General features: G+C 44.4%; 2 protein-coding genes across 2 annotated transcripts in view; one reads left to right on the top strand and one right to left on the bottom strand.

Moving 5' to 3' along the window:
• Positions 1–16,300, bottom strand: part of ube3b (ubiquitin protein ligase E3B) — a 54,690-nt gene extending 38,390 nt beyond the window's left edge. The window contains exons 1-10 of the mRNA XM_084322826.1: positions 16,177–16,300; positions 15,870–16,004; positions 15,119–15,287; positions 12,866–12,983; positions 12,527–12,586; positions 12,335–12,439; positions 12,146–12,242; positions 11,665–11,750; positions 7,772–7,854; positions 7,099–7,204 (exon numbers count right to left, since the gene is read on the bottom strand). Coding sequence (XP_084178952.1) covers positions 7,099–7,204; positions 7,772–7,854; positions 11,665–11,750; positions 12,146–12,242; positions 12,335–12,439; positions 12,527–12,586; positions 12,866–12,983; positions 15,119–15,279 — 816 coding nt within the window. The 5' untranslated portion in view covers positions 15,280–15,287; positions 15,870–16,004; positions 16,177–16,300. The remainder of the gene's footprint in view (positions 1–7,098; positions 7,205–7,771; positions 7,855–11,664; positions 11,751–12,145; positions 12,243–12,334; positions 12,440–12,526; positions 12,587–12,865; positions 12,984–15,118; positions 15,288–15,869; positions 16,005–16,176) is intronic.
• Positions 16,301–16,749: 449 nt separating this feature from the next.
• On the top strand, positions 16,750–27,603 carry kctd10 (potassium channel tetramerization domain containing 10). Its single transcript, XM_084323424.1, has 7 exons — positions 16,750–16,830; positions 17,276–17,489; positions 17,596–17,765; positions 24,491–24,577; positions 24,689–24,741; positions 25,828–26,023; positions 26,166–27,603. The coding sequence occupies exons 1-7, from the start codon at positions 16,828–16,830 to the stop codon at positions 26,382–26,384; spliced, it is 942 nt and encodes a 313-aa protein (XP_084179550.1). The 5' UTR covers positions 16,750–16,827; the 3' UTR covers positions 26,385–27,603.
• The last annotated feature ends 309 nt before the right edge of the window (positions 27,604–27,912 follow it).

A 27,912-nucleotide genomic window follows, 5' to 3' on the forward strand; every position in this document is an offset into this window, starting at 1 on the left:
GCGATCAGCGTGGAGCAGAAAGTTCGCTATTATGGGATGTCGATCTAGTTGGTCCAGTTCCAGGTTGTATAATACTATATACGTCCAAATCATGTTGTTTATCGAGTTATTGGCAACGGATCGCTATCCAGTGTATCAAGCTGGAGTCCCGCGATCGATAGCGAGTGGCCGGACGAAATATGGGTGAGCACCACTTCCGGCCACTCACTTCCGGTTTTGGCGATTCGCCGATCGGCCACCAGATGGCGGTCTTGAACCGTTGGAGAGTTGAGAGGAGATCAACAGCAAGTCTCAAGTCTCCGTGGGTGAAATATGATTGCCATGACAGATTTTTGAAATATTGATCTCAAAGATGCTGTACGACGTCATTGGCAGATTAAGCATGGCGAGCAATGACGTCTAAAGTCGTCCTTGGCGATTAAAGGGTTAATTTTCCCCTTCATGGGTGCACACCACAGTGGAGGTTGCTGCATGCCTACTAGTGAGGCAGTGCTTCACTAGTAGTAGACTTTGGTCTGCAGCCACCACTGGTGTTCCGTGCTTGTGAAGCAGGTGGCATCAGTCCTTTGCCTCTGACATGGTGGAACGGTGTCCCGCCCGCCCGACGCCATGAGGCGAGTCGGCCCGGCAGGTGGCTGGTGGGCTGTTAAAGCCTATACCGCCGCGGTATAGAATTAGCAGCGACTGGCAACATTGTTCAAATTGCTGTTTTTTTTGTTAAAAATGGTGTCGGGTGGTGGGGCCTTAGGGCCAGCCGACGTCAAAACATTGCGCAAGGTTTTGAGGTTATTCAGCTTTTAACCTGGCCGCAAGCTATAACCGCAGGGAGGGCTAGGATGCTGTCAACGCTTGTTCACAGACATCTTTGGTTGGAACAGTCTCCCCTTGAGGAGGAGAGAAGATTTTTCCCTCCTCTCCCCTCTCCGCAGAGGGACTTTTGGTCTTTCCGCAAGAGCGCGGGCGGTATTTGACCTAGGCCCCACACCGCGCAGCCAGAGGTGACGGCGCGGCCTCGCCAGCGGCTGTGGCGCGTCTCTACAAATAGTAGCTCCAGTTCTGCAGACCCCTCTCTGATTGGTTGAGCTCCATTTCTGCAGACCTCTCTCTGATTGGCCGAGCGCGCGCATGCGCATGAGCCGCGACAAGCTCCTCTAGCCAGGAGTCGAAACTCCGTTAAGCTCCAGAGAGAGAGGCTGAAAACCCACAGTTGTTGCCCGCCGGATGGGAGCCGAATCTCGGATCCGAGTTTTCTGATGAATAGCCCCAAAACATGGAGGTTGCGAATGCAATTTATACGCATGGAAGTATTGATTACGCCATAACGAATCATTAAAAAAATATACCGTTAACTGGAATATGTTGTGTGTGCCTTTTACACATATGTTGGATAGGATTATGTACTTGGTTTGTCATTAAAAACCAATAATAATTGCTCGCCGGCTTCGCTGACCAGAGCTCTCTCAGATTCAAAGTTTTAATTGCAGCCTGGCTGGAACATACATGTTTCGGAACCAATGTGTAACTAGACAGTTACAATATAACATTTATATTAATTAACCCAGTTAATGCCTTAAGAGAAAGAGTCTGGTGGTCAATTGCTACGGAAATGTTGTGTCTTACTAATAATAACTAATTCCTTGGTCAATAGAAGTCTCTGTGATACTTTCTGAATATGATTTGGGAACATCAAATGGGCAGGCCGCGAAATAACATAACGTTACAATGTACAATAACTTATGTACATATACCGATATGCCCTACTCTGTTTACTTGTTTTATTGCACAATGTCGTTCTATTGGATTCTATTATATGTTATTACTATTGTATTATGCACATCGTTGCGGGCAAGACCACCCGCATTTCATTGTAAACTTGTATGAAAATAAACAACTTGTGACAAATAAAACTCTTGACTTGACCACCAGCCTCTCTCTCTTAAGGCATTAACTGGGTTAAATAATCTAAATGTTATATTGTTAACTGTCTAGTTAGGCATTAACTGTGTTAATCTAAATGTTACATTGTAACTGTCTAGTTAAGGCATTAACTGGGTAAGTGGGGAGTGCGTCATGGTACAGTTTCAGTAAGTGGGGAGTGTAAACAAGTTGAACGCGTCACGTGAAATAACGTTACGTGAATAAACATATAACTTTACAATGTACAGTTTCAGACAGCTGGCTGTGTTGTGAAATGTGCATAACGTTATGAATAAACCGCGAAGTCACGCGAAATAACGTTATAAACGCGAATCTGGTAGTACATTTATTTTTATCTTCTTGAGATGATAACATAACATCCGCCTTTTACCACATGACGAGCTAAACCAATCAGAGAGGGGCTTCGCTCAACCAATCAAAGAGGGGGCTGCAGAAATGGAGCTCAACCAATCAGAGAGGGGTCTGCAGAACTGGAGCTACTATTTGTAGAGACGCGGCTGTGGCGGGGCCCCCAACCAGCGGCCATGTTTCACCCGCCTGAGGTACCCTGGGCACAAAGACAACAGGTGATCACAAGGCCGCGTCTGTGTTTGGTGAGCCTGGTATTGTGTCCGTCAACGACGAAGGTTGTCAGCGGGGGAACTCGAGGCCCAGGAGGTCGCAGCGTGAGTTCCCCCAGCCCTGCCCTCGCCAGGCCGGGTATCACGTTAGTGCCTCCCACGGCCGGAAGACCGGCGGTGGTCAGTCAGGCACGCGTGATTTGGGTGATAGTAATATCACTGCAGGGCTACAGTGTGTAGGAACCCACCCTATCGGGCAGTGTGGGGACCACACGCCTTGCATGTCCAGCTGCAGAACAGATCCTCAGCAGTCCATGCCGGGGAGATATTCAGTGGGGGAGCTTTTGTCACCCAGTGTGATGTCAGCTTCCCCTGTATCAAACCGGCCCTTTCTGTCGGGGTCCCCCCCTTGGGTGCGATTGCCTCATTGGTAGTGTCAGGGTGCGATATCCTGGCTCCGCGAGATGCCCTGCTCGCGCGGTTGGCGAGACCAGGGTTGGCAACGCACAGCGGGTGGGACCGGGCCGCCTATCTACGGTTCCTTGCAGACCAGCGCCAAGTGTCGGCGGGTGCGCTTGGGATTATCATCACATGGCTACAACAGTGCCATATCTCGAGGTGGATGGAGAGAACGCTGAGGCGGGGACTTGTGTTGCAGTTTGCACAACCCCACCCTCCGTTTTCAGGTTTGGTACAGACCCTATTGTCAGGGTCAGCAGCAGTGACAGCTCTGGCCGACGAGATCCAATCTCTGTTAGCGAAGCAAGTCATCGTCGTGGTCCCAAAGGAGGATGCGATGCGTGGCGTTTCCTCCCGGTATTCTCTGGTGCCCGAGGAATTGGGGGGGGGGGGTGTCAGACCCATACTGGACCTATCTCATGGAAGGTTCAGAATGTTGACCGTTTCCCGCCTGTTAGGCACTGTCAGGTGGGGGATGGGTTCACCTCCATAGACCTGTAGGATGCGTATTCGCATCCCGATCTTCCATCCTAGGGCTTACCTACGCTTCCTTTGCAGGGCTTAGCGTACGGGTACCAGAGGCTGCCGTTCGGCTACTCTCTGGCTCCCCGCATCTTCACCAAGTGCGTGGAGACCGCGCTGGGGCCTCTGCGTCGTCGGGGTTTACGAATTTTATTCTATCCTGGACGACATTCTGGTCCTTGGCCGGTCAGGGTAGATCACCAGGTCTCATACCAGGCAGGTGGTGCCTCACCAACGTCTCGCTTGGGCTCTCCACGTCCCCGGCAGGGAGTATGTGGGTGTAGATGTGATGTCGCGGGCGGTCCTCACCCTGACGAGTGGGGACTACGTCCAGACAGTCAGACAGGTCTGGGACCGATTCCGTGGCCGCCCGGGATTTTGTACGCATTCCCCCCCTTACACCGGAGCTCAGCTGCTGGGGCAGGTACGTCGGGAGCGCGGGACTTGATCCTGGTCGCGCCGGGCCGGGGCTCAGCTGTGTGGTCCCCGGCCCTGATTCAGCTCTTGGTGGCCCCGCCGTGGCCTGTTCCGTGGTCACCGTGGGCCCTCTCTCAGGCACGCGGAACTCTGTTCTGCCTCCTGTTCTGGGGCAGCCTCTAGGCTTGGCTGCTGACAGTGTGAATCTGGTGGGGATGCGTCTTGACTATTCTGTGGTTGACGCTATCCGGTACACACACGCTCCGTCCTCTACCGCGGCTTACGCTGGGGAGTGGCGTATGGTCGAGTGTGGGGGCAGAACATTGTTCTGCCACCCTCTCGTGAAACATTCCTGCTTGGCGCTCGGCGTCTCAAGCCTGTGGAACGTTCTCTGTCTCCGAGTGGGGCCTCCAACTGGCCCTGGGCCGGTTGTCGGAGGCCCTGTTTGAGCCTCTTGAGCAGGCGCCATTGGATCAGCTGTCTTAAGACCGTGTTCTTTTTGGCCATCACCTCCGCTAAGCGCGTGGGTGAGCTGTGTGCTCTCTCGGTGCGGCCTGAGTGCCTGTCTATTCGGCCAATAGCGGTGCGACTCTGAGGCCTAATCCAGTCTTCGTGCCAAAGAATATCCGGAGCTCTTTTCGCTCCAGGGATATTGTGGTTCAGGCGTTCGTCCGCCTCCTCACGCTAGCGAGTTGGAGGCGGGCCTTCACCTGTCGTGTCCTGTCCGTGCACTGGGGGGTTTACCTCAGGACTCGGGCTCTCAGGGCTTCCGTTCAACTTTTTGTTTGTTACGGTGGCCCTTGCGCGGGTGAGGCGCTGTCCTAGCAGCACCTGTCACATTGGTTGTGCAGGGGCACGTTGGCTGGACAGGTCCCCCCTCGGGATGCTGCCCTGTTAGGGGGGGCCTCGGTGGAGGACATCTGTGCTGCGGCCTTCTGGTCCTCCCCGGGTCCCTTTGTTAGGTTTTACCTCGTGGACGTGACTGGGGGTTCTGTCTCCCAGGTGGTTCTGAGGTCTGGGACCTCTCCTGCGTCCCACCATTTGGTGGGCTAGCAGGGTTGTGTGCCACGGGGTGCTGTGTCACACGTGGTCCCGCCTGTGCTGTGCGTTTTCAGGGGTGTCTGGTTCCCCCTTTTTTAACACTTTGGTGGAGTTGACTGCCTCCCCCCCTTCGTTAGGACGGGCGGGTGGACGGGACTCCCCTCCTCCCTGGTTGGGGCTTATGGGCCCTCAGGGGGTACACTTGTCGGGCCACACGTCTGCTCTGCCCCATATCTCATAATGGCAAAGAGCGAGACGCGATTGGCCAGTATGATAATATAACGAAAGGTTATCCTATAACCTAGTTATATGTATACTGGCTGAGCGTCTCGCTCTTAGCGCCCTGAGGTCCCTTGGTTGGGTTTTCAGTGTTGGAAATCTTTCTGAGGAAGGTAGAGTGTGACCATGTCCGGCGTCAAATAGTGGGATGCGGGGGCGTGGCCTGGTCATGTGCATGCGAGTGCATTTGTTTGTTCATGAGCACATTATGTGCTAGGAGATAAGAGATATCTCATAATGGCGAAGAGCGAGACGCTCAGCCAGTATTCATATAACTAGGTTATAGGATAACCTTTCAAAATCCTGAGGCTGGAAAATGATGCTTTTGAGTACTCCATTAGAAATATAAAACAATGATTTTTTTTTTCTTTTTTTAAATAAACCTTACAGATGTCTTCCATAGACTCACAGGAATTGTGTAAAGTTGCCCAAATAGTGCTAGGAATAGCAATGCATGTCCCCTTTAAGTCTCGATTTTGTTTATTATTGAAAAGCGCATGTGAATGCATTTTCTTTTATTTTTTTTATGTTCTGGCAACATATTTTGGCTAAATACGCCTCGTTTTATAAATTTGTATACAGGAACAATTCCGTTGCTTTTGTTGATAATATTAATTAATTTAATTGATAATTGTGCTGTAATTTAATTTTGTAATAAATAGGCATGATCAAGTTCAACAACGTGTGCTTTTATTTAGATATTCTTTATTTCCACATTGAAATTACGCAATACATTAAGTGTGGGTCACCAAAGAAATTCCTAAATAAAATGTGGTTGTGGTAGAAAAAGTTTGAGAACCCCTTGTCTAGTCAGTAGGTAGGGTTAGTCTAGTCTAGTAGGTAGGGTCGGGGTTAGTCTAGTCTAGTAGGTAGGGTTAGTCTAGTCTAGTAGGTAGGGTTAGTCTAGTCTAGTAGGTAGGGTTAGTCTAGTAGGTAGGGTCAGGGTTAATCTATCTAGTAGGTAGGGTCAGGGTCAGGCCATGTGAGCGGATCGGAGCGTGAGCGGCGCGGGGCGCGGAGCGGGCTGTTTTGACGTGAGCGAGGAGTGGGTTTTAAAATGAGTCGGCGCGACGTCCGGAGCGAGAGTTCTCCTCCGCTCCAATCCACTCCAGGCCGCTCACAGTGGTTTAACACTGTTGATGTAATATATACATGCAGTACAATGCCAAAGCAACAGATGGCGATGTACAAACATGAAGGCCATTTTCAACCAATGAGAAGGGTTCAGGCTTCGTCACTGTAGAGACGCCCACCATAGATATCTATGACGCCCACACTCACTCCTGTTAAAAAAAGTATCGACGCCATTGTTGTTGACATTAGCTTACATGCTAACGTTAATGGCAGCGACCATAGCATTGTGGCTCGGCTAGCCTATCATCGCTTAATAGAACTAGTGAATGGATAAACAACGTTATTTAACATTGCAGAATGGCTACAATTACAATGCGGCTCAATACAAACAATTGTTAAGGGGCCCAGGGGGTGTAGACTGTTGTAGTTTGAGCTCATTTACACCATGCTCCAAAAAAGAAAAAGAAAAACTGCCGAGCGATCTGGCGCGGGGAGCGCTCGATTCAAGGTGAGTGGGGAGCGAGCGGAGAGCGACTTGGGAGCGGGGTCAACATGAGCGATTAGCGGAGCGGACCAAGCTTTAAAGAGCGAAGAGCGGATTTCTCGGCCGCGCCGATCCGCTCACGTGGCCTGGTCAGGGTTAGTCTAGTCTAGTAGGTAGGGTTAGTCTAGTCTAGTAGGTAGGGTTAGTCTAGTAGGTAGGGTCAGGGTTAATCTATCTAGTAGGTAGGGTCAGGGTTAGTCTAGTCTAGTAGGTAGGGTTAATCTAGTCTAGTAGGTAGGGTTAATCTAATAGGTAGGTGTTTACCTCTGGGGTGAGGGTGTTGAGGTGGGATATGACTGCAGGAACTGACATGATGTGAAGAAGGAAAGACCTCAGCAGGTTATCGGAGAAGTGAGCAGCAATTACAGGTCTGGAAGAATAATAGAGGCTTATTTAGAGGGACAACAGCAAGCAAAATGGACAGAGCTGAGTCTAACAACCTGCTGGAAATGAGTCTGTTCACTTCACGCTAATACTCTGAATGTTCACATTGACAATGCAACCGTGGCCATTTTGTCAATAAGGTAGAAATCGCATTCAGTTGCTGTCAGTATGAATCTTTCCTCCCTGCTTATGCAGTTGGATTTCATGAAATGTAGTGGAATAATTTGACAGTTGAAAGCTAAATTAAATGTATCCAATTAATTTACTGACTCTTATCTGCTTTGATGCAGTGTGCACATGCCTACATAATGTGATAGAGATGATGTTTTGATTCTATACACACATACACACACACTTCAATAGTTTTTTAACCATCTCTCAGTTAGCATTCTTGGTGGTTTCCCCTGGAGGTGTGGATTTAGTGGTTTTAAGAAACTGAAACGGTGCTTAAAACATGCAAATCTGGATGCTAACTTAATGTACTGGAGCTGGAAACTGAATCATTATCCTGCCTTCAGATGGTGATTAAAGATTACCTCAGCTGACAACTCACCTCAAGGACAAAGTGAATATTGCTGTCAGAGTCCCCTTAGACAGAGAAGGTCTGGAGCGAGCTAAGCCATTAGTAAGCAGGATCTGTCCGGGAAAAGGAAAAGAAATATCAAAATCATGTACATGGCTCGGGAGGTAGAGCAGTCGTCTGGTAATCCGGAGGTTCCCGGTTCGATTCCCGCTCCTCCCGGGTCGAAGTCGAAGTCCTTGAGCAAGACACTTAACCCATAACTGCTCCCGATGAGCAGGTTGGCACCTTGCATGGTTGCCTCCACCGTTGGTGTGTGAATGTGTGAGTGATAAGGCTGTCCCCGAAGCCTGTTTTTGGGATTCGAACTTCGTCAGGGTTTTACGAACGAACGTTCGAACCTTCGTTTTTAATTAAAAAAAAATAAATAAAAAATTCAAAGTTAAATTTTTTTATAAATTTTTTTTAATATCCTCAAACTAAATCCTCAATTTGAATAAAGTGATTAATCTGATTAAATGAGTCTCTTTTTTATTAAATCAACTTTCTTTAATGAATATAACGTTTTTTTTAATACTATAATATTAGTGTAGCCTAATATTTATCTGCAACTGTGAAGAAACCCCATATTGGTTCAAACAGAATGAATAGACACATAAAAGAAACATATAAAAAAAGAAAAAAAAAAAATCTTTTTTATTAAAAATAAAAAATTCGAATTTTGATTTAGAATTCGAATGTTAACATAACAAACGAACGTTCGAACGTTCGAACATTCGGGCTCAGCCTTAGTGAGTGAATGGGTAAAATGTGAGGAACTAATTGTAAAGCGCTTTGGATAAAAGAGCTATATAAATGCAGCCATTTACCATTTATGTACAATTTCAAGAGTCAAAATAATAAATAGTACTACAGAGTCTAGTGCTAATCAGATGCATGTACAGACTTGTAGTATTAATATGTACAGTGATACAGGTATAAAGACACTATGGTAGTAATAAGTCATACTGGCCAGCAGCGTAACAAGTAAAAGTAGGTAAGGGATATGTACAGATATAGTATCTACATCTACAGATGTGTAAAAAGGATTATATGCAGGTATGTACAGACAGATGAGGATATATATATATACACACAGCATTATTGTACATGTCATCAGGGCCGTCTCAAGGGGCGTGCGAGCAGTGCGGTCGCACAGGGCCTTTTTTTTTTAAATAAAAATATAAATAAATAGAATGTTAACAATCACTTTCCATCACAGACCTAAAATCTAGTTTTGCTTACATGCTTATATATTTCACATTAGACACGTTTGTAGAATAGCGTTCCGGGCTCTGCAGCTCTGCAGATATACTATTGGTTTCATTCAATGACCCGTTTACTTTTTTGCAAAGCATCGTGGGAGGACTAACACTAGGGGATCGGTCTGGTAGTCGGTAGAGAGATGTGAAGAAGACCGGTATTATCCACGAGGGGAGGGGGTACAGGTACGGGGTCTATTCGGCGCTATCCACGGGAGCGAGTGGATGTCTTGGCCAAGAGCATCCTACTTTTGAAAACCAAATGTGCAGCATCGGAGCAGAAGAAATAACGCTGCGTGCCGTAAGCTTATCAATACCAAGTATAGTGATTAGGTTATGCCAAGACGAAGAGGACATTCGGCAGATGGACTGAAGATGAAAGTTGTTGCGTGTTAGAATGTTCAGTCAGGCTAGCCATGTCGGCTTAGCTAAAGGCAGGGACAGCTAACTAGCGTTAGCTACGTTATCGAGTGCTAACGTGTGGCAGATAAACTAGGAACAGACTCCCAAGTAGGGGTGGGCGATATATCGAGTATACTCGATGTATCGCGGATTGTTCTACCCGAGATGTAGTACTGTACTATATCGCGAACATCGAGTATTTAGTTTATATGGCGCCGCCCGCGGCCGAGAGACACTCGCAGTGCTTTCCTCGAGAAGGGACGGCGGAGCTATAGGCTAACGTTAGTGTAGTCAGGGCTGTACAGTGCGATATAATGTTGTGGTTGTAATTTCATTAGACAGACCAGCGCGGACCTTTAATAACATGTAATTTAATTGACACGAGCAATGAGCTAACGGTAGCTGCTAACCAAGGTATCCATTAGGATTATGCTAAGCTAACTAGCGATAGCTGCTAACCCTGGTAAACGGTCAAAGCGGACTCAACAAGACTAGTTCCATTCGTGAGGAAATGGGGTGGGTTATATTGACAACGCTTGACAACAGCAGTTTAAACATAACTTCATATTTATTAGTTATTCGTTTCTGTATATCATTCAATTTCCATCTCCGTGTGTCTCCATCTCCATCTCTTCCTGTTTACATTCGAGTGTGACGTTATCACCTACGGCAGCTTAAGACGATCAAAACGCGAACCTAGAACAAACCCCGAGGGGGGGGGGGCTGGCTCTCTTGTTCATTCTCGCCCCCTCTCTCTCTCTCTCTCTCTCTCTCTCTCTCTCTCTTGCTCTCTCTCTACATTCAATGATTTAAAGTAGCCAAACGTTACAGACAGTATAAATACTAACTGGATAGTTGATGATATAAACATTTAATTTCATTATCTGAAATATTCTAAAATCATTAAGTCTGCTATAAGCCATTATACCTTTGTGTGTGATTATTATTTTCTCACAGTAGGGTGTGTATATATATAGTTATATACATATATATATATGTGTGTGTGTGTTTGGCTAAAGTGGATAGAAAACACAGTACTGTGTAAAAGTCTTAGGCACCCAAGAGTTTTTATATAAATTGTCTTAGATGTAAATAAAAAATTGTATTAGTGTGTCAGTAGACTACTCTTAGTACATTTTCATTAAATTATTTTTTAAAGCATCTTCATGGTTTAATAATGCAAACATATGTTGCAGGGACTTATTATAATCATCATATTGGCGTGACTGTATGCATCAAAGGGTTAAATCAAGCATTTTTAAGTGATTTAGACTTTAGAGGAAATGTAAAAATATTGCGATATATATCGTGTATCGCGATATAGCCAAAATATATCGCGATATCATTTTTGGCCATATCGCCCAGCCCTACTCCCAAGTTCATCCCAACGGGGGGGACAATATGGACTGGTGAACTTTGTCATCTCCACGGTTGTCTCCTTCCTCTTGGACGTTTGGTGAGTTTTTAATGCAATCTATTCTGTTCCCGCCGTGGAGATCTCTCTCTCTCTCGCTCTCTCTCTCTCGCATCATGCAACAGGGTCTGCTCACACTGTACTCGTGCAGTTTGTGACGTGTGTACTAAGCTTATAGAGTTCAATTCAAATAAGGCAAAACTGCAAATCTGCATGTCGTGCTTGAAAAATTAACCTGGCTTTAAGCTTGTTTATCAGGTTCCAGGGGTGTTTTATGCATTTTCCCTGTTACTGCCAGGTGTACGACTGTACAGGTGCATTGCCACTAAGCCTCGGGCAGTGCTATTATTTAAGAATACGTTGACTGTATCATATGCCCAGCCTCGGGCAACGCTATTATTTAAGAATATGTTGACTGTATGCCCAGCATCGGGCAGTGCTATTATTTAAGAATACGTTGACTGTATGCAAAAAATTAAATAAAATGTGTATTAATAAAAAATAAAAATAAATGTATATACATTTTTTTTTTACCTTTAGGGGGGGGGGGGGGCTCGCGTTTAAATCTCACACAGGGCCTCGCATTTCTCCCAGACAGCACTGCATGTCATCATACAGTTATATGCAGGTGTATAAGTAGGTATATAGAACAATTATATGCAGGTATATTCAGACAGATATATATGCTTTAAATATATCAATGTATATATATATATACGGTATATACAGCACTATTGTACATGCCATCATACAGAGCTTTATGGATAGACTATAGACTGTATGAGGTGGGTAGTTATGATTAAGGTTACCTGTAGCATGGAATAGAATCCCTTTTGATTCAGATGGCCCATGATATTTTCACAAATCCTTGTCAACGCAGGTCTGAGTGCCTCTCCTGAAAGGAAGAGGGTAAAACATGTCACGTGTCTGCATTGGTACAGACAATCACAAGTTAGATGATGCAATCAATGTTCATATTGGTTTGCATGGTAATGGGGAGTGCGATACAGTATCAAGCTGAAAACAGGAATTTCCAATTGACATTCTCAAATAGCTTACAAATAATTTTGTGAGAAATATGATTTGCTTTTAATCATTAATTTAGACAATATTGTGTATCACAATTCAAAATGTGAAATAAAACACACTCTACGACAACACAGATAGACAGCTGAATGATAAATATCTATACGTTTCCCACTGCCCAGCCCCATGTTTTCATTTCCAGAAGGCACACAGCATGCAGTAATGAAAGATGTGTCCAATAACACCACTGGACCCAAGACTGACCTTTCCCTCTGACTATCCTCCAGGTTGATGTGTCTGTGAAGGTCACCAGCATGGTGAGGTACAAAGTCACCAGCTTATTGTCTTGAAGTATGTCAGGCTGCAATATTAGATAGAGAGGAGAGAAAGTATAGCATTGATACAGGCTAACAAGCACGTAGTAGACAGACAGCACAAGGTTGCACGACTTACCTTTAGGTTTTTCAAAAGTTGACAGGAGACCCACAGAACATCCTTAATCTGTTTGAGCCAAGGAATGGTGAGGTCTTTGGAAAGGGCCAAGGACGCATACCAGACCTGATGACCAAGGACAGAACAATCACTGAGACAACAGTGATATCACAAATGTCTTTTGTAAAAGAAAAGAGATCAAACTTAACGCACCTTGGGTTCGTTTTCAACCTCCATGCTGGCCAGTATAGCTCGACATAGCTTCTCGAACCTCTGTCAGTACAGAATTTTAGTGTCTCAGTTAAAAACACAGCAATCATAAAAAAAAAAAGCTAATGTTTTATGAACAGGACTGAGTTTTATTTTAAAAAAGAAAAGAAAAAAGAATTATGTTCTACAATATACTAAAACAACAACCAGTTATATACTCTTCCAGAAAATGATTACACTGGAAGAGAGTACTAGCTTATTTGTATAAAGAAATAATAATAATAAAGTTATGTTATCAATCATGAATCTATCTAAAAGCATAACCCATGATCAGTCACTCACCAACTTATCTTCTGGACGATAAATAAATAGCAACTTCCGAGCTATTTTGAATATTGATAGTGCATTTCTTTTCGGCGTCCCCGGCTCAGAGGCTTGGAAATAGTCGTCAACATCTTTCCTGGTGAGACAAGAAATACAGGCATGTATTATTACTAATTATTACATGGCGTTTTAACATTCGCCGAAATGCTTGATTGTGATTGGTCAATAGCGCTCGTCAGAGGTCCGTTATTACTCGTTATTACATGGCGTTTTCACATTCGTCGAAATGCTTGCTTGTGATTGGTCAATAGCCCCCCGACAATAATGACCGCTGTGGGACAATAATGACCGATGTGCGCAGCTGTTCGCAATCAAGCCCACATCAGTGCAGCAAATCAGACACACCTGCCGCGGCTGCACTGACAGCGGAGTGTGTGTGACGATTACAGCGGAGCCAGAACAGAGGCTGCCCGCGATAATAATAATCACTTTATTTGGGCTGACAGAGCCACAGAACTGCGATTTGTCAAATGAATTAGGTATATTGTTAGTAAGTTAGCCATGTAATAAGCGGGATAATGTATAGCTTTACTCGGTCATCATCGCAAAATAATTGACCTTCACTGACGTTTAACACTATGGGTGCCGGCCAGAAATCCGGAAAATGACTGTGGATTGCCAGCGCTATTTGTCTATGGAGAAATTCCCCTTCTTTGCAGGGCTATAACTTTTTAAATTATATTGCTACATTGCCATTATTAGGGCCCATTCAAAGTCCTATATGTATTGTTCATTGTGTAGCAACGTTAAACTTTTTCATTCACATATTCATAGTAAAGTATGGTCTAATGTATAAGTATGTTTTCATCTCTTTCTGCAGCTTTCTCCAGAATGTGATATATAGCCCCAAATGCATTATATTGATGATGAAATACAGTTTGATGGCAATCGGGGCGATATAAAAAATTTCAATTGGACGTACTTCTAGAATGATCTACGTATGATCTGATGATGACCGGATGGGCGGGGGATCGTTTATAATTCCGTGGGCAGCGTTATATCATTCATCTAGTGTGGGTGATATGTTCATCATAACAGTTTATATGGAATACGATCAAAAATAACGCTGAATCTTACCGTATCCTCCTCGCGCCGTTGGGCGATGAGCGTGGAACAGTCATTTACCTATTATGGTATGTAGAAATATCGGGTCCATTTCCAGCTTGTATAATAGTATCCAAATCATGTTGTTTATCGAGTTATTGGCAATCGATCGCTATGTATTGTGTCGAGATCGAGTCCCGGGAGCCAAACAGAGTGCCCGGAAGTAATATGGCCGACCAGCACAACCTCCATAGCACTTCCTGTTTGGCGATTGCGCCGATCGGCCACCAGATGGCGCTCCTGAACCGCCAGAGAGCTCAGTGGGTCCTCCTGGTGGATCTCAGGCCAGCGGAGGGGAAATATGAATCCGATCAGATTTTTGAAATATTGATATAAGGACGCTGTACAGCGTCCTCCGGCAACTTGAGCATGGCCGGGAATGACGCTGTACAGCGTTTCCCGGCAGTCAAAGTGTTAAAACACCTCGCCGAGGCGGCTCGGTATTTTAAACTACGTGTCGGTCAATTATTTTGCGACAATGACCTCGTAGCTATACATTATCCCTTACTTATTACATGGCGTTTTCACATTCGCCGAAATGCTTGCTTGTGATTGGTCAATAGCGCGCGTCAGAGGTCAGTTATCAGACAATAATGACCGCTGTGCGCAGCTGTTCGCAATCAAGCCCACTGACACACACTGTTTCAGTGCAATTAGACACTGCCGGTGTTCTGCTGCCGGCGATGACAGGGGGCGGAGCGACGAGCAGAGTCAGAACCAGTGTTGCGAGTCGATGTAAAATGAATTAGGTATATTGTTAGTAAGTTAGCCATGTAATAAGCGGGATAATGTATAGCTATACTCGATCATTGTCGCAAAATAATTGACCTTCACTGACGTTTAAAACACCTCGCCGAGGCGGCTCGGTATTTTAAACTCTGTGTCGGTCAATTATTTTGCGACAATGACCTCGTAGCTATACATTATCCCTTACATATACTGCCATTCATGTGAATGTAATACAAACATTCAAAGTAATAATTTCTAACCATTCTGCCTAACGATGTTCATGGCAAACAAATTGAGATTAAGGCTATCCCATATTATCATTTCTCAAGATGACATTTGATTACTATAAAATTACGAACTCTGACAGAACAGGTCTACCTTATTTGCTTCTGGAGTTTGCCACGACAGAGAAACCTCCTTACAAGGGCTTGGATCTGGGTAGCTGCTCTCTCTTTCTCCTTATGCCCTTTCCTCTCCTCCCGCGCCAACCTGGCTTTGTCCAGGAACTCCGACTTGGAACTTTGTGTTGCACTAAACATTGTGCACCCTAAAAGAAAAAGATAAACCAGTTGTTGCAGGTAGTAGGTTATTAGCTGTTGCAGATGGTAACAGAATATTAAAAAACGGAATTAAAATAAGATGACAGTACATTAAGTTCTAGTAAATGGTATACTCCTATTATTTTCAAATCTTCTGAACAATTTAGGACGTTATTTACATTCTAAAGATTGATTGATTGATTGATTGATTGATTGATTGATTGATTGATTGAAAACTTTATTAACAGATTGCAGAATGGGTACAATACAGTGCAGCTCAATACACACAATTGTTAATGGGATGCAGACCAGAGAAAGACTTTGGTCTGGTTTACATCAGGGTCCCCCATATTCAGTGCCAGCCTCAATCTAATTTAAGAGATATTCTAGATTTGGCTGTATACAATGGAACCCGTCTACTATAACCTAGAGACAAATGATAATAAAAACAAATCAATAGTAGCATAGGGATCAGAACTCGCCGGGTTAGAGGCCAGTGGCACTTTTCTGCATGACATCGTTTCAACACACCTTAGCTGAAATGTGATTTCCAAATGCCACGCTAACGTTAACTAACTGAATGTATTTACCTGCGATATTTTCCAATTATGATGTTGTCTGGGCCTTGAGGCTCATTTGGCGCTATGCCTGTCCAGTCATTTGGATGTCCTTGAGATCCAAATATCAGGAAAGCCAAGCCGAAGCTGATGATCAACTTGTCATCCCTGAAGAAACGGGCGACAGTACAGATATAGCTGTTTTAGCGAGCACAAAGAACTAGCTCGTCACAAATCACTGTCATAGTGTTGTAGAAAGAAGCTTATTAATACGATTCAACGATAAGTAACATTATTATGGGATACGCGTGGGTCCGTTGTCAAAACCGATGGAATATACCGTTTCAAAATGTAAACAATAACAGAAGATCCGAACATTGACTGCAGCCATTAATCCCCTGTGTCGCACTCAAATATTCCGGGTAGTGTGTGTCTCTTGGTGTCTCTCTCAGAGTGGTGAGATAGCTATGCTTTCGAATCGATAAACAGCATGTTAAAAAACTTAACTAGTTGTGCTAATGTTGAAACAATTGGTATCAGAGATAACAATATCCGCACGGAAATGGTGTTGGGGGAAACTTCTTATGAGGGGGATATGATGTGTTGCTCCCTCAATGGCGGAAGTGGGCTCCCGACAAATTGACAATTAAAGCCGCGTTCAGTAATAATTTGGAAAGCAGTCAGAAATTATGTGGAGTGGGGGTACACAGCATCTTAGGCCCTACTACCCCACTGGTTTGCATTATGGAATTGATCTCCTATTGTTTTAGAGGAGATGCCCTCATGTGATATAATCATATCTCCATCATCAAAGAGTTATCGTGTGTCGCGAATCGATGACCGAACTGTACCTTTAAATAGGGGCTCTAACCTATTTGATAGGCACACAGGAAAATAGACGTCATGTTTAGAAGTACGCACTGCAGTTTGGGGCAGGAAGTGGGTGTTAGCTGGCTAACAAGCAAAAATTCAGAAGTCTGTTGGGGGTTCTATGGTAAATAATATGCATATATCTAACGCTAACTTATTTGAAATCATGGTAAATTATTACGAAGGATAACCTAACTATATGAGAACAGATACAGTTGTAGTGTTAGGTTTCCTAAAAATATTTTGATATCCTTTGCTGTACTTCTGCTATTTGCTAGCTATCATTAGACGGATGCATGCTAACTTAAGTTAGCTAGCTAGCCGTGTCAAGAAGACTAACATCATTTGCCGACATTCTGTGAGGGGTTTGAGATCAAATGCTTAATCGGGAGTAGTAGATTAGAAAGACAGCAGCAATCAACGTTAACATTGTTAATGGTAGCCGTCAGCAGTCTAGTTGCATAGTTCTCTAGAGTGAGTAGCAGCGTTGGTTTAACTTGGTTATGGGCTGGTTGTTGTCGTCTCTGCTTGATCTCATCCTGGTGTATGCATACTTCTAACTTCCCCAGGAAGAGATGTCAGGAGAGAGTGTTGTGAGCTCGGCCATGCCGGCAGCTACAACCCGGACCACCTCGTTCAAGGGCTCCAGCCCCAGTTCCAAGTATGTGAAACTGAACGTAGGCGGGGCGCTCTATTACACTACAATGCAGACATTGACCAAACAGGACACCATGCTCAAGGCCATGTTCAGTGGTAGGATGGAGGTCCTCACAGACAGTGAAGGTATGTGCCGGTGTATTTATTTTACAGCTGTACAGATTTGATGGGATGTCCTGCCTTTGCCGTCTCAAATCTGTCATTAATTGAACCTCCACTTTTTCATACCCAGGCTGGATCCTGATTGACCGATGTGGGAAACACTTTGGGACAATTCTGAACTACCTCAGGGACGGGGCAGTCCCACTCCCAGACAGCCGACGAGAGACGGAGGAGTTGCTAGCCGAGGCCAAGTACTACCTGGTCCAAGGCCTGGCTGATGAGTGTACAGCTGCCTTACAGGTACAGTAGCCGGGCCATCTTCTTTATTGCAACAACTTTGTTGTTGAAAGTGACCTTTGAGCCTCTGTCCATGCATGTCGATTACATTGAAGCCAGCTTCTGGGTCCTGGAAATGGAGGAATGCACATGCTGATGAACTACAATCCATGTGTCTCTCTCTCTGGGGGACTCTGGGCTCCTTGCTGTGTGGGGTGGGGGTTGGTTTTTTCATCACCCACTGTGTGGCACCCGACCTTGGGCAGCGCAAGCCATGACAATATCCCATCCAAATACCTCAGACTCAGCAGCCGCCATCACCCCAGTCATCACACACATAATAAACCTCTCCATAAAACAGGGACACATACCCAAAGACTTCAAAATTGCGAGAGTAACCCCCCTGCACAAAAAGGGCAGCAAATTAGACCCAGGCAACTACCGCCCTGTTTCTATTCTTACCTCCATCTCGAAAAATAGTCTACGAACAGGTCGAAAAGTACCTTGCGGAAACAAATCTAATCTACAAATTCCAATCTGGCTTCAGAACATCCCACTCCACTGACGCATGCCTTCTCTATTTGAACGACCACATCAAACAAGCGGTGGACGTGGGCAGATACTGCGGCATGGTCATGCTGGACCTACAAAAGGCCTTAGACACTGTCAATCACTCCATTCTGATTGACAAGCTAAAAGCAATTGGTTTTGATAGCTTATCAGTGAGCTGGATGCAATCCTACCTGGAGGGGAGAGAACAGATGGTGGAGGTAAACGGTACCCTACCCCCCCCCCCTCCCAGTGAGCTGTGGTGTTCCACAAGGAAACATACTAGGACCGCTACTGTTCCTAATTTATGCAAATGACATGTCGTCAGCTTGTGACTGCAACTTGTTCCTGTTCACGGACGACTCAGCCCTGCTGGTCTCTGATGAGAACAAGTTACAGGTTGAAAAAACCCTCAGCTCTGAACTAGGCAGAATCTGCACCTGGCTTGCTGATAACAAACTATCATTACACCTGGGTAAAACGGAGTCCATTCTCTTCGGTTCAAATAACAAACTCAGCAAGACTGACGGCTTCTAGGGATGCACGATAATTATCGGCCGTTAATTATCGGGCCGATATCAGCAATTATGACGTCATCCCGATAAACCCGATAACGTTATTGATAGCTCCGATAATATAATATATTTTTTGGTAAAAAAAAAAATGCGGTGTGGGTGAATTGGGATGAAGGGCGTTTGTTTTTACTGTAGGCTCCTCCCGTTTTGCCAGTACAGTGGTATGACTGATAGCGTGTGGTTTAGGAAGAGGGCGTTTTACACAAATCCAGCGCTCTCTTTCTTGGCTGTGACGTAGCCACGTAAATTTCTGAAGCAGCGCGGATGTAAACAAAGATGGCGTCAGTAGTGTGGGAATAGTTTCAGAGGAAAAAAAGTTTGCTTGCTATTTGTAACGAATGCAATGCAGAAGTTCCACAAGGAGGGAAAAGGGCAACAACTTATAATACAGCCAACCTACTGTAACAAGTCACCTGCAACATCACCACCGCTACGATGGTGTGTGAAAAGCCTACGATGACGCGCGAGCAGCTAAAGCTTATTGCTCCGTAGTAGCCAGGTTAATTTGCACCACCAAGCACTGCTTAAAAGCTAGCGGCTTGAGCCCTTGGGTCATTTCTGTCAAACTTCTTTAATTTAGCAAACGCCTCGTCAATAGGTACAAGCGCCGCGGGTTCCTTTGTAGCTGGCTTTGGATTCATAGCAGCTTTAGCTGCTCGCGCGTCGTCGTAGGCTTTTAACACACCATCGTAGGTTGGATGTATTATAAGTTGTTGACTGATTGTGAATTTTCTGATTCAAATTATATTTATTTGGAAATTAAGGAAATTAAGTTTTTGTAACAAAATAATTGTGTGTGTGTGTGTGAGAGAGAATGACGGACAATTGCTTGCTGTGTGTGAGAGAGAGAGATGGAGAGAATTAAGTACATTTGCTGAAATACAGTTGTTCTTAATTTTCTCACTTGCTATGTGAGAATGTTAGTTATTATGTTCTCAATGCCCCTTGCATTGTATGAGTTGTGTGGAAGCGTTTGCTAGTTCTAGTGCTATCCCTTTGTACATTGTGGCTGTGTCTGACAAAAGTTAACAATAAATAATGGTATTAGGAAAACATTTCCCTCCTGCGTGAACTGTGCATAGCTGAATAGACTGTATTTTAACGCCGGTCATATGGTGGTACTTGGAGAGCCAGCTACGTCCTCAGGTGGTACTTGGTGTAAAAAGTTTGAGAACCACTGCACTACACGACTAAGGCTGCGGTTACATTAGGGCCAGAACGATTCGTTTCATTTAGCTTTTCAGAATGCTGCGTATTGGCAGGCAAGTTAGAGTTAAGTTAGACGTCGTTGTGTCTCGTGACCACCGAGTGATGTATATACATGTAGTACAATGCCAAAGCAGTAGGTGGCGATGTAGTTCAAACATGAAGGCCATTTTCAACCAATCAGAAAGGTTGAACGAGTCACTCCACATCCTGCTCAAAATCTCAGAAAGCCACCATCTTTAAATACCTCGCATGAGCCATTTAGCAACATAGCATTTATTTAAAGAAACAAAGTGCAATAAACAAACTGATACATTCACTGTGTGTTCTGCCTCATTTGTTGATGATTTGTTGATGAAACAAAACTAACATCAACACAATTGACCACCAAGAGCGGAGTTTAGTCTCACAAAAAGATTGCAGATTTAGTTAGCTTACGTGCTAACGTGATTTGGATATGCCATTATAACAGTATAGCATTGTGGCTATCGTACATTAACCTAGTAATGAATGGATGAAAACGTTATTTAACAGATTGCAGAATGTGTACAATACGGCTCAATACAAACAATTGTTAAAGGGATGCAGACTGTTGTAGTTTGGACTGGGTTCCTTTTAACAATAACTTGACAACACATGATCTTAGTTAGCCGCAGCTACAGGCAATCTGAGGAGGACGCAGCTGATATCCTGTATAGGTCCAGCCAGGGGAGAATTTGGCGTCAGTGTTTACTACTGCGCATGGGCGTTGGGTAAGAACGGCTCCGTATCCGGCTCGCGCAAATTACATGGCACTGTTGTCGACGAGTTTCCAAAACGAAAACACCCTTTCAGCGTTGCCGCTAGGAAAACGCGTGTTCCTGCCAAAACGGCGTTTCCTTTTAACTTGGACATGCAAACGTAATCATTCGAAAATACAACGTTGCTGTTTTTCCCCAGTGTAACCATGGCCTAAGGTCCCATGTACATGTCAAAATACTTCCCAAAGGTCCGTGAATACCACGACCACAAGGGAGCTCCACAATTCATGTTAAACCCAGATTCGGCTCAAACAAGGGACTAAACACGTTTCGCAATTATGCCACATCAATGTAGGGGTGGACGGTAAAAACGGTATGAATTTGCTCTACGGTATGGATTTTGACTATACCTTGTAACCGGTAGAGCAGCTCTAAAATAGCAATGACGTCATGTAACCACAGCGCGACTATTTCACTCGCATTTGCCCCTAAAAATAGATAGAATTAGGTAATGGCTAATGTATAGCTACGAGGTCATTGTCGCAAAATAATTGACAGACAGAGTTTAAAATACAGAGGCGCAGCGCTGAGGTGTTTTAAATGTCAGTGAAGGTCAATTATTTTGCGACAATGATCGAGTATAGCTATACATTATCCCGCTTATTACATGGCTAACTTACTAACAATATACCTAATTCATTTTACATCGACAAGACGAGATCAAATGCAGACGCAGTTCTGTTCTGGCTCCGCTGTCATCGTCACACACACTCCGCTGTCAGTGCAGCCAGCAGGTGTGTCTGATTGGCTGCACTGATGCAGTGTGTCAGTGGCCTTGATTGCGAACAGCTGCACACAGCGGTCATTATTGTTCCACAGAGGTCCGTTATCGAGTAATATCGGACCTCTGACGAGCGCTATTGACCAATCACAAGCAAGCATTTCGGCGAATGTGAAAACGCCTTGTAATAATCATAGATAATAGAACTGGAAAGTTATTTAGGAGCACAGAGGCTTCGCGCAGTGGGCGTGTCAACACGCAATTGTCATTTCATAATAAACACAGAAGCAAACTAGCTCTTCCGCCCTGCGTTTGAAGGCTGTGTGACAACTTCTCTCGCGAGTCGCGCAGTTTCTATGTGTAATGTAAACTCTGCGACGAGTCCAATGGTCTAACATGCTTTGCATCCTCGCTATTCTGGAATGCCCACATTGCGCTAAAACCTTATGTAATGTTAACTGTCGATGTACTAGTAGCCTCAGCAAGCTAACGTTAGCTGGCTCCACTAGCAGCATCGATGTACTAGTAGCCTCAGCAAGCTAACATTAGCTGGCTCCACTAGCAGCATGTCGATGTACTAGTAGCCTCAGCAAGCTAACGTTAGCTGGCTCCACTAGCAGCATCGATGTACTAGTAGCCTCAGCAAGCTAACGTTAGCTGGCTCCACTAGCAGCATCGATGTACTAGTAGCCTCAGCAAGCTAACGTTAGCTGGCTCCACTAGTAGCATCGATGTACTAGTAGCCTCAGCAAGCTAACGTTAGCTGGCTCCACTAGCAGCATCGATGTACTAGTAGCCTCAGCATCGATGTACTAGTAGCCTCAGCAAGCTAACGTTAGCTGGCTCCACTAGCAGCATGTCGATGTACTAGTAGCCTCACGTTAGCTGGCTCCACTAGCAGCATGTCGATGTACTAGTAGCCTCAGCAAGCTAACGTTAGCTGGCTCCACTAGCAGCATGTCGATGTACTAGTAGCCTCAGCAAGCTAACGTTAGCTGGCTCCACTAGCAGCATCGATGTACTAGTAGCCTCAGCAAGCTAACGTTAGCTGGCTCCACTAGCAGCATGTCGATGTACTAGTAGCCTCAGCAAGCTAACGTTAGCTGGCTCCACTAGCAGCATCAATGTACTAGTAGCCTCAGCAAGCTAACGTTAGCTGGCTCCACTAGCAGCATGTCGATGTGCTAGTAGCCTCAGCAAGCTAACGTTAGCTGGCTCCACTAGCAGCATGTCGATGTACTATTAGCCTCAGCAAGCTAACGTTAGCTGGCTCCACTAGCAGCATGTCGATGTACTAGTAGCCTCAGCAAGCTAACGTTAGCTGGCTTCACTAGCAGCCTCCTCCCTCTCACTCTCTCCCTCTCTCTGCTAACAATCCTGATTCGATTCTTGAACCTATTTAATTAAAAAGGAAGATATTGATGGACATTAGCTATAGTATAGCTAAGCAGCTGTAACAGAATAACAGCTGCCATACCAGTGTTTTACCCCTTCAGAAGCATTTATAGACATTTTAAGATAAGTTAATATACCGTGATATATACCGTTACCGTCTATGCTTCAAATTATACCGTGATATACATTTTAGACCATACCGTCCAGCCCTACATCAATGTGGAACGCCCTACCCACAGCTGTAAAGGAATGTGAATCACTACCCACTTTCAAAACCACTCTCAAATAGCACCTACGGGAGACTGCAATTCGATACTGGCCCCTGTAAATGTCCTAACCCAACCCCCTCCAATGTACAGTTACCCCGCCTATGGGGGACCCTGATGTAAACAAGACAAGTCTTTCTCTGGTCTGCATCCCCTTAACAATTGTGTGTAGTATTGAGCTGTATTGTACCCATTCTGCAATCTGTTATTAATCAATCAGGCGCGGGGGCCCACATTGCTGGCGCCAGGTGCACATCAGAATTAGAATCGGAGTCAGAATTTGACTTGAATTTGACAGTAATTTGACTTAACATATCAGCATGACATATTATGTCAATACCAGGAGCTCACATTTGAACCATTTCCTCCTGCACCATTCATTGAGCACTTATTCTTATCACTAGGGCACAAGTATCTTGTGTTTTTATTATAAGAAAAAAAACACTAGTTTCCATTTCTGGGACCCATAAGCTGGCTTCAATTTATTCAATGCGCACATGGCGAAATTACAGTGGCGCTACACATGTTCATGGATCTTTTGCTGTGGTCGGCCATCATTGGTCCCGTTTAGTGATGCACGATATATCGGCCGCCGATATAATATCGGCCGATATGGCCGTTTTTTTACACATCGGTATCGGTCCGATATCAAGATAGGGCCGATATTAAAAAAAAAAAAAAAAAAAAAAAAAAAAAAAACATTTAAAATTTTTTTGTTTGTATATTTTTTTTAAAATTTTTACATGTTTTGGCCTTAAATAGTTTCAAAATATCAGTCATTTCTGAAAATAAGTTACAAAAGTAAAAAAAATTATGCGTTTTGGGAAATAGCTCTTTAATTGATTATCATAAAAAAGTGTTTTCTATACAGAGATATCGACATCGGTAAATATCGGTATCGGCCAGAACAGCAATATTAATATCGGTTATCGGTATCGGCCACAATTTTCACATCGGTGCATCACTAGTCCCGTTGTATACCTGTAATAGCATGCTCTAGTTTTTGTATAATACCTCTATGGAGCTATATTTGGCACTGTCTTCCACCAGGTGGCACTGCTACTCAGTAGAAATCAATGACACAGAAGTTGTCTTTTTGTGTGTCTTTCACCCTGCCCTCTTTTCTTGATCCTACAAAATGGCTCGAAGCAACAGTTGTGATTGGAGGATCAAGAAAAGAGCGCAGCGCTTGATTGATTAATTGTGTCCGACTCCAAATTCTTCTTCTGTTCTTTAGAACAAAGACACTTACGAGCCATTTTGTAAAGTGCCTCTGGTGACATCATCGAAGGAAGAGCAGAGGCTCATTGCGACCTCTAATAAGGTACCACCTCTTTACACCTGGACATAATAACATATCGGTGATCAGCATCTGCTTAAACGTGCCTATGCCATCATCACAGGCTACAAAGTCATCCTTGTGTTTTTTTCATAGCCTACTGTCAAACTTCTGTATAACAGAAGCAACAACAAATACTCATACACCAGGTGAGACTTTTTAATGTACTATAATCAGCATGTGAAATAATGTCTGAACATAAAGATGTGTGTACTACTAACTACTAGGGATGCCCCGATCGATCGGCCACCGATCGTTATCGGCCGATACTCGGTATAAATATGCAATCTGTGAATTCCAATAATGAGTCATATTCGCCGATCGCGGAAACCGATCAAGCGAAGCTCTCACTCGCTGTCTGTCTCAGACACACACAACCTGCAAACTGCCGCTGCTCCTCCTCCCTAGCCCCGCCCGCCCCCGTGTAGAGTTTGTAAACAAAGAGGACTGAGAGGCGGCTCCTCTGCTCGAGTCTGTAGTGCATTCGACCTGCGCTAACGTTAGCTACCTAGCTATCGTTACTGTTTAAACAAAATTACCCAGTCAACTATTCACGTTTAGTAGGCATTGTCTAACGGTATTTAGCCGGCTAGCTACCGATAGCTCCTGATATCAACAAATGATCCAGAAAGTCTAGTAGTCCATGTTCATACCTCCGTTAGCTTGCGTTAGCTTGCGTTAGCTGACGTTAGTTTACTGTTCAAAACGAAATGTCCCATTGAACTAAAGTTCTGTCTTAACGTCATCTAGCCGGCTAGCAGTAGCTACAGATAGTTCTTGATATCAATGTCTTATAACATTGATTTAATGCGTATTCGAGCTGAGGGCTTGCTGAATGTGAAATGACCAAAGCACAGTAACGTTACCAATAAGGTCCCGCTGCAGCGCCAGAGAATCCTTTTTGGAGCTGGAGGCTACTAGAGTACACACAGACAGTGGAGCTGTTTGCAGATAGCGAGCATTTTGACTTGTTGCGTGGTGGCGATGTCTCGCAGATAATACAAGTACAAGTCTAATTATATAATATATATATTTTATAAAAAAAAAAAAAAAAAACGTTATATAAAATAAATTTTAATTTCTTAACAATCGGTATCGGATCGGTATCGGCCGATATGGCTCACGACGATCGGTGATCGGTATCGGTGGCAAAAAACGTGATCGGGGCATCCCTACTAACTACCAAGGTAAGTGGCCATACTGTGCTATTTTACAGCGATGTTCTCTCTGTGCAGCAATTCTGACGACAATATGCTGAAGAATATTGAGCTGTTTGACAAGCTGTCTCTACGGTTCAACGGGCGCGTGCTCTTCATCAAAGATGTGATCGGAGACGAGATCTGCTGCTGGTCGTTCTACGGCCAGGGCCGCAAGATCGCCGAAGTATGCTGTACCTCCATCGTTTACGCCACAGAGAAGAAGCAGACAAAGGTAAAACAACGTCACCACCATTATGACCACGATGAGGGATGTTAGAATATCCATTTGTAATGAGCTGATTAAAATGTCACCATATACTATGTCTTATCAGTTTAATATTTCACTAACCTCTGTGCCTCTCTCTCTCCCCCAGGTGGAGTTTCCTGAGGCCAGAATCTATGAGGAAACCCTCAACATTCTCCTGTATGAGTCTCAGGACGGCAGGGGTCCAGACAACGCCCTGCTGGAGGCCACAGGGGGCGCCGCAGGACGCTCCCACCACCTGGACGAGGACGAGGAGAGGGAGCGCATCGAGAGGGTTCGTAGGATTCATGTCAAGCGACCCGACGACCGCACACACCACCACCAGTGAGCCACCTCCTCCCAACCCGAGAGCCGGCCTTGCCCACCGGGCCCGTGTCTCCTGACCCTGGACAGTCTTTGGACCACGCTTGTGCCTTACAACACCCAGCACCTCTCTTTCCCTCTCCCCCCCCCACTTCCACTCTTCACCTTACTCTCCAGGAGTCTAATGCTGTGGGGAATAGGGTCATACCTTAGCTTGAAGTGGTGAAGTGATTTTCTTTGCAAGTGTTTGTTGCCTGTCAACGGATGTGTTTTGTGTAGGGCCCTCCTAGGCCTTAGTGTTTTGTTCTTTGTACGTCAGTCATGATGACTATTTCTGTCACTGTTCTTTGTTAGTACACAGACGCTCAGAGGTCGATGTCCATGGATGGTGACTTTTGGCACCGCAGGAGACCATGTTTTCTACTGTGAGTGAATGTGACATAGCAAATGACAAACGTAAGAATTGTAATTGTGTTGTTTAGTATCGCATTTGTTTGTGGTCCTCATTACATAATGGTCAGAAGAGCAAAAAGCTATATTGCTCAACGTTTTGTTCATGAATTTAGGTTGTTTTTATTGCAAGTGTTTTGGGAGGTTCAAGTCAACAGAGTGAAACGGGTGTTATACAAGATGTGTCCGCAAGGTGGCAGTGTTTCATTCCTATAAGATGCCGGTGTTGAAAGTCTAAAGCTATTAGAAATTAAACTTTATTTTCTCTTTATGACACATTATGACAACAGTTCAGTAGCTCCTCCACAGCGACCATTTTATGATGAGGTTTACTGTAAATCCCATGTTTCATTCCATGAAAGTGATCGTTTTGAAAGGAGGGAACTTGAGCTATGACCCGAGGTGTTAAGTGTACTGGGCGGATTGAATGATGGATGCTGCGTTTGAATTGAATGGCTGTAACCAGAGACCCCCACCGCAGGTAGAGAGCCCTTCCTCGTACAAGCTTTTTAACCGGAGAGAAATTAGACCTGTCCTTCATCATAGCATTCATCAAAAGAATGTACTGTTTGCACACAATAGGCTTAAATATGTCTCTTTTAAACAATCACAGTACTTGTAGAAAAGGTCTGTTGTACAGATGTGAACATAAAATGTTTTACAGATATTTATACATGCTTTATCACAAATAAATTTCTACAAAGAATTTTCTTTTAGCTTTTGCCGTTTTCTTTATTTGCTAATTTTCTCCATAGCAGTCCCAAGTATAAAATTATGATACATATGGCTTCATTGTTGTGAAATCAATAAATCATCCCAGAGATGTCTGATAGTGTTCATGAATAATATGGTTAAATACTTTATCTCTTTCACATATGAGATTTGAATTTTGAGAACTGTGCAATGATTGTCTCAATGCTAAAATAGAATATTACAACGGTTATGAGTTTTATTCGTGGTGTTTTACCTTCTGGCCCTCTTTTCAGTCCCACTGCAATCATTTATTCCAACTTCAGCAACTCTGAGGAACCAGAACCTGAAACCAGCCTATACAACAGTACATAACCACTTTCCTCCGTAACGAATTAAGCAAACTTTGAAAA

This window comes from Notolepis coatsorum (assembly GCF_963971535.1).
Source record: "Notolepis coatsorum genome assembly, chromosome: 10".
Taxonomy (NCBI): domain Eukaryota; kingdom Metazoa; phylum Chordata; class Actinopteri; order Aulopiformes; family Paralepididae; genus Notolepis; species Notolepis coatsorum.

Coding starts and splice junctions, on each gene's coding strand:
- kctd10 (XM_084323424.1), top strand. Junction 17,766..24,490: donor AGTGTACAGCTGCCTTACAG/GTACAGTAGCCG, acceptor TCTGTTCTTTAG/AACAAAGACACTTACGAGCC. Junction 24,742..25,827: donor AACAAATACTCATACACCAG/GTGAGACTTTTT, acceptor CTCTCTGTGCAG/CAATTCTGACGACAATATGC.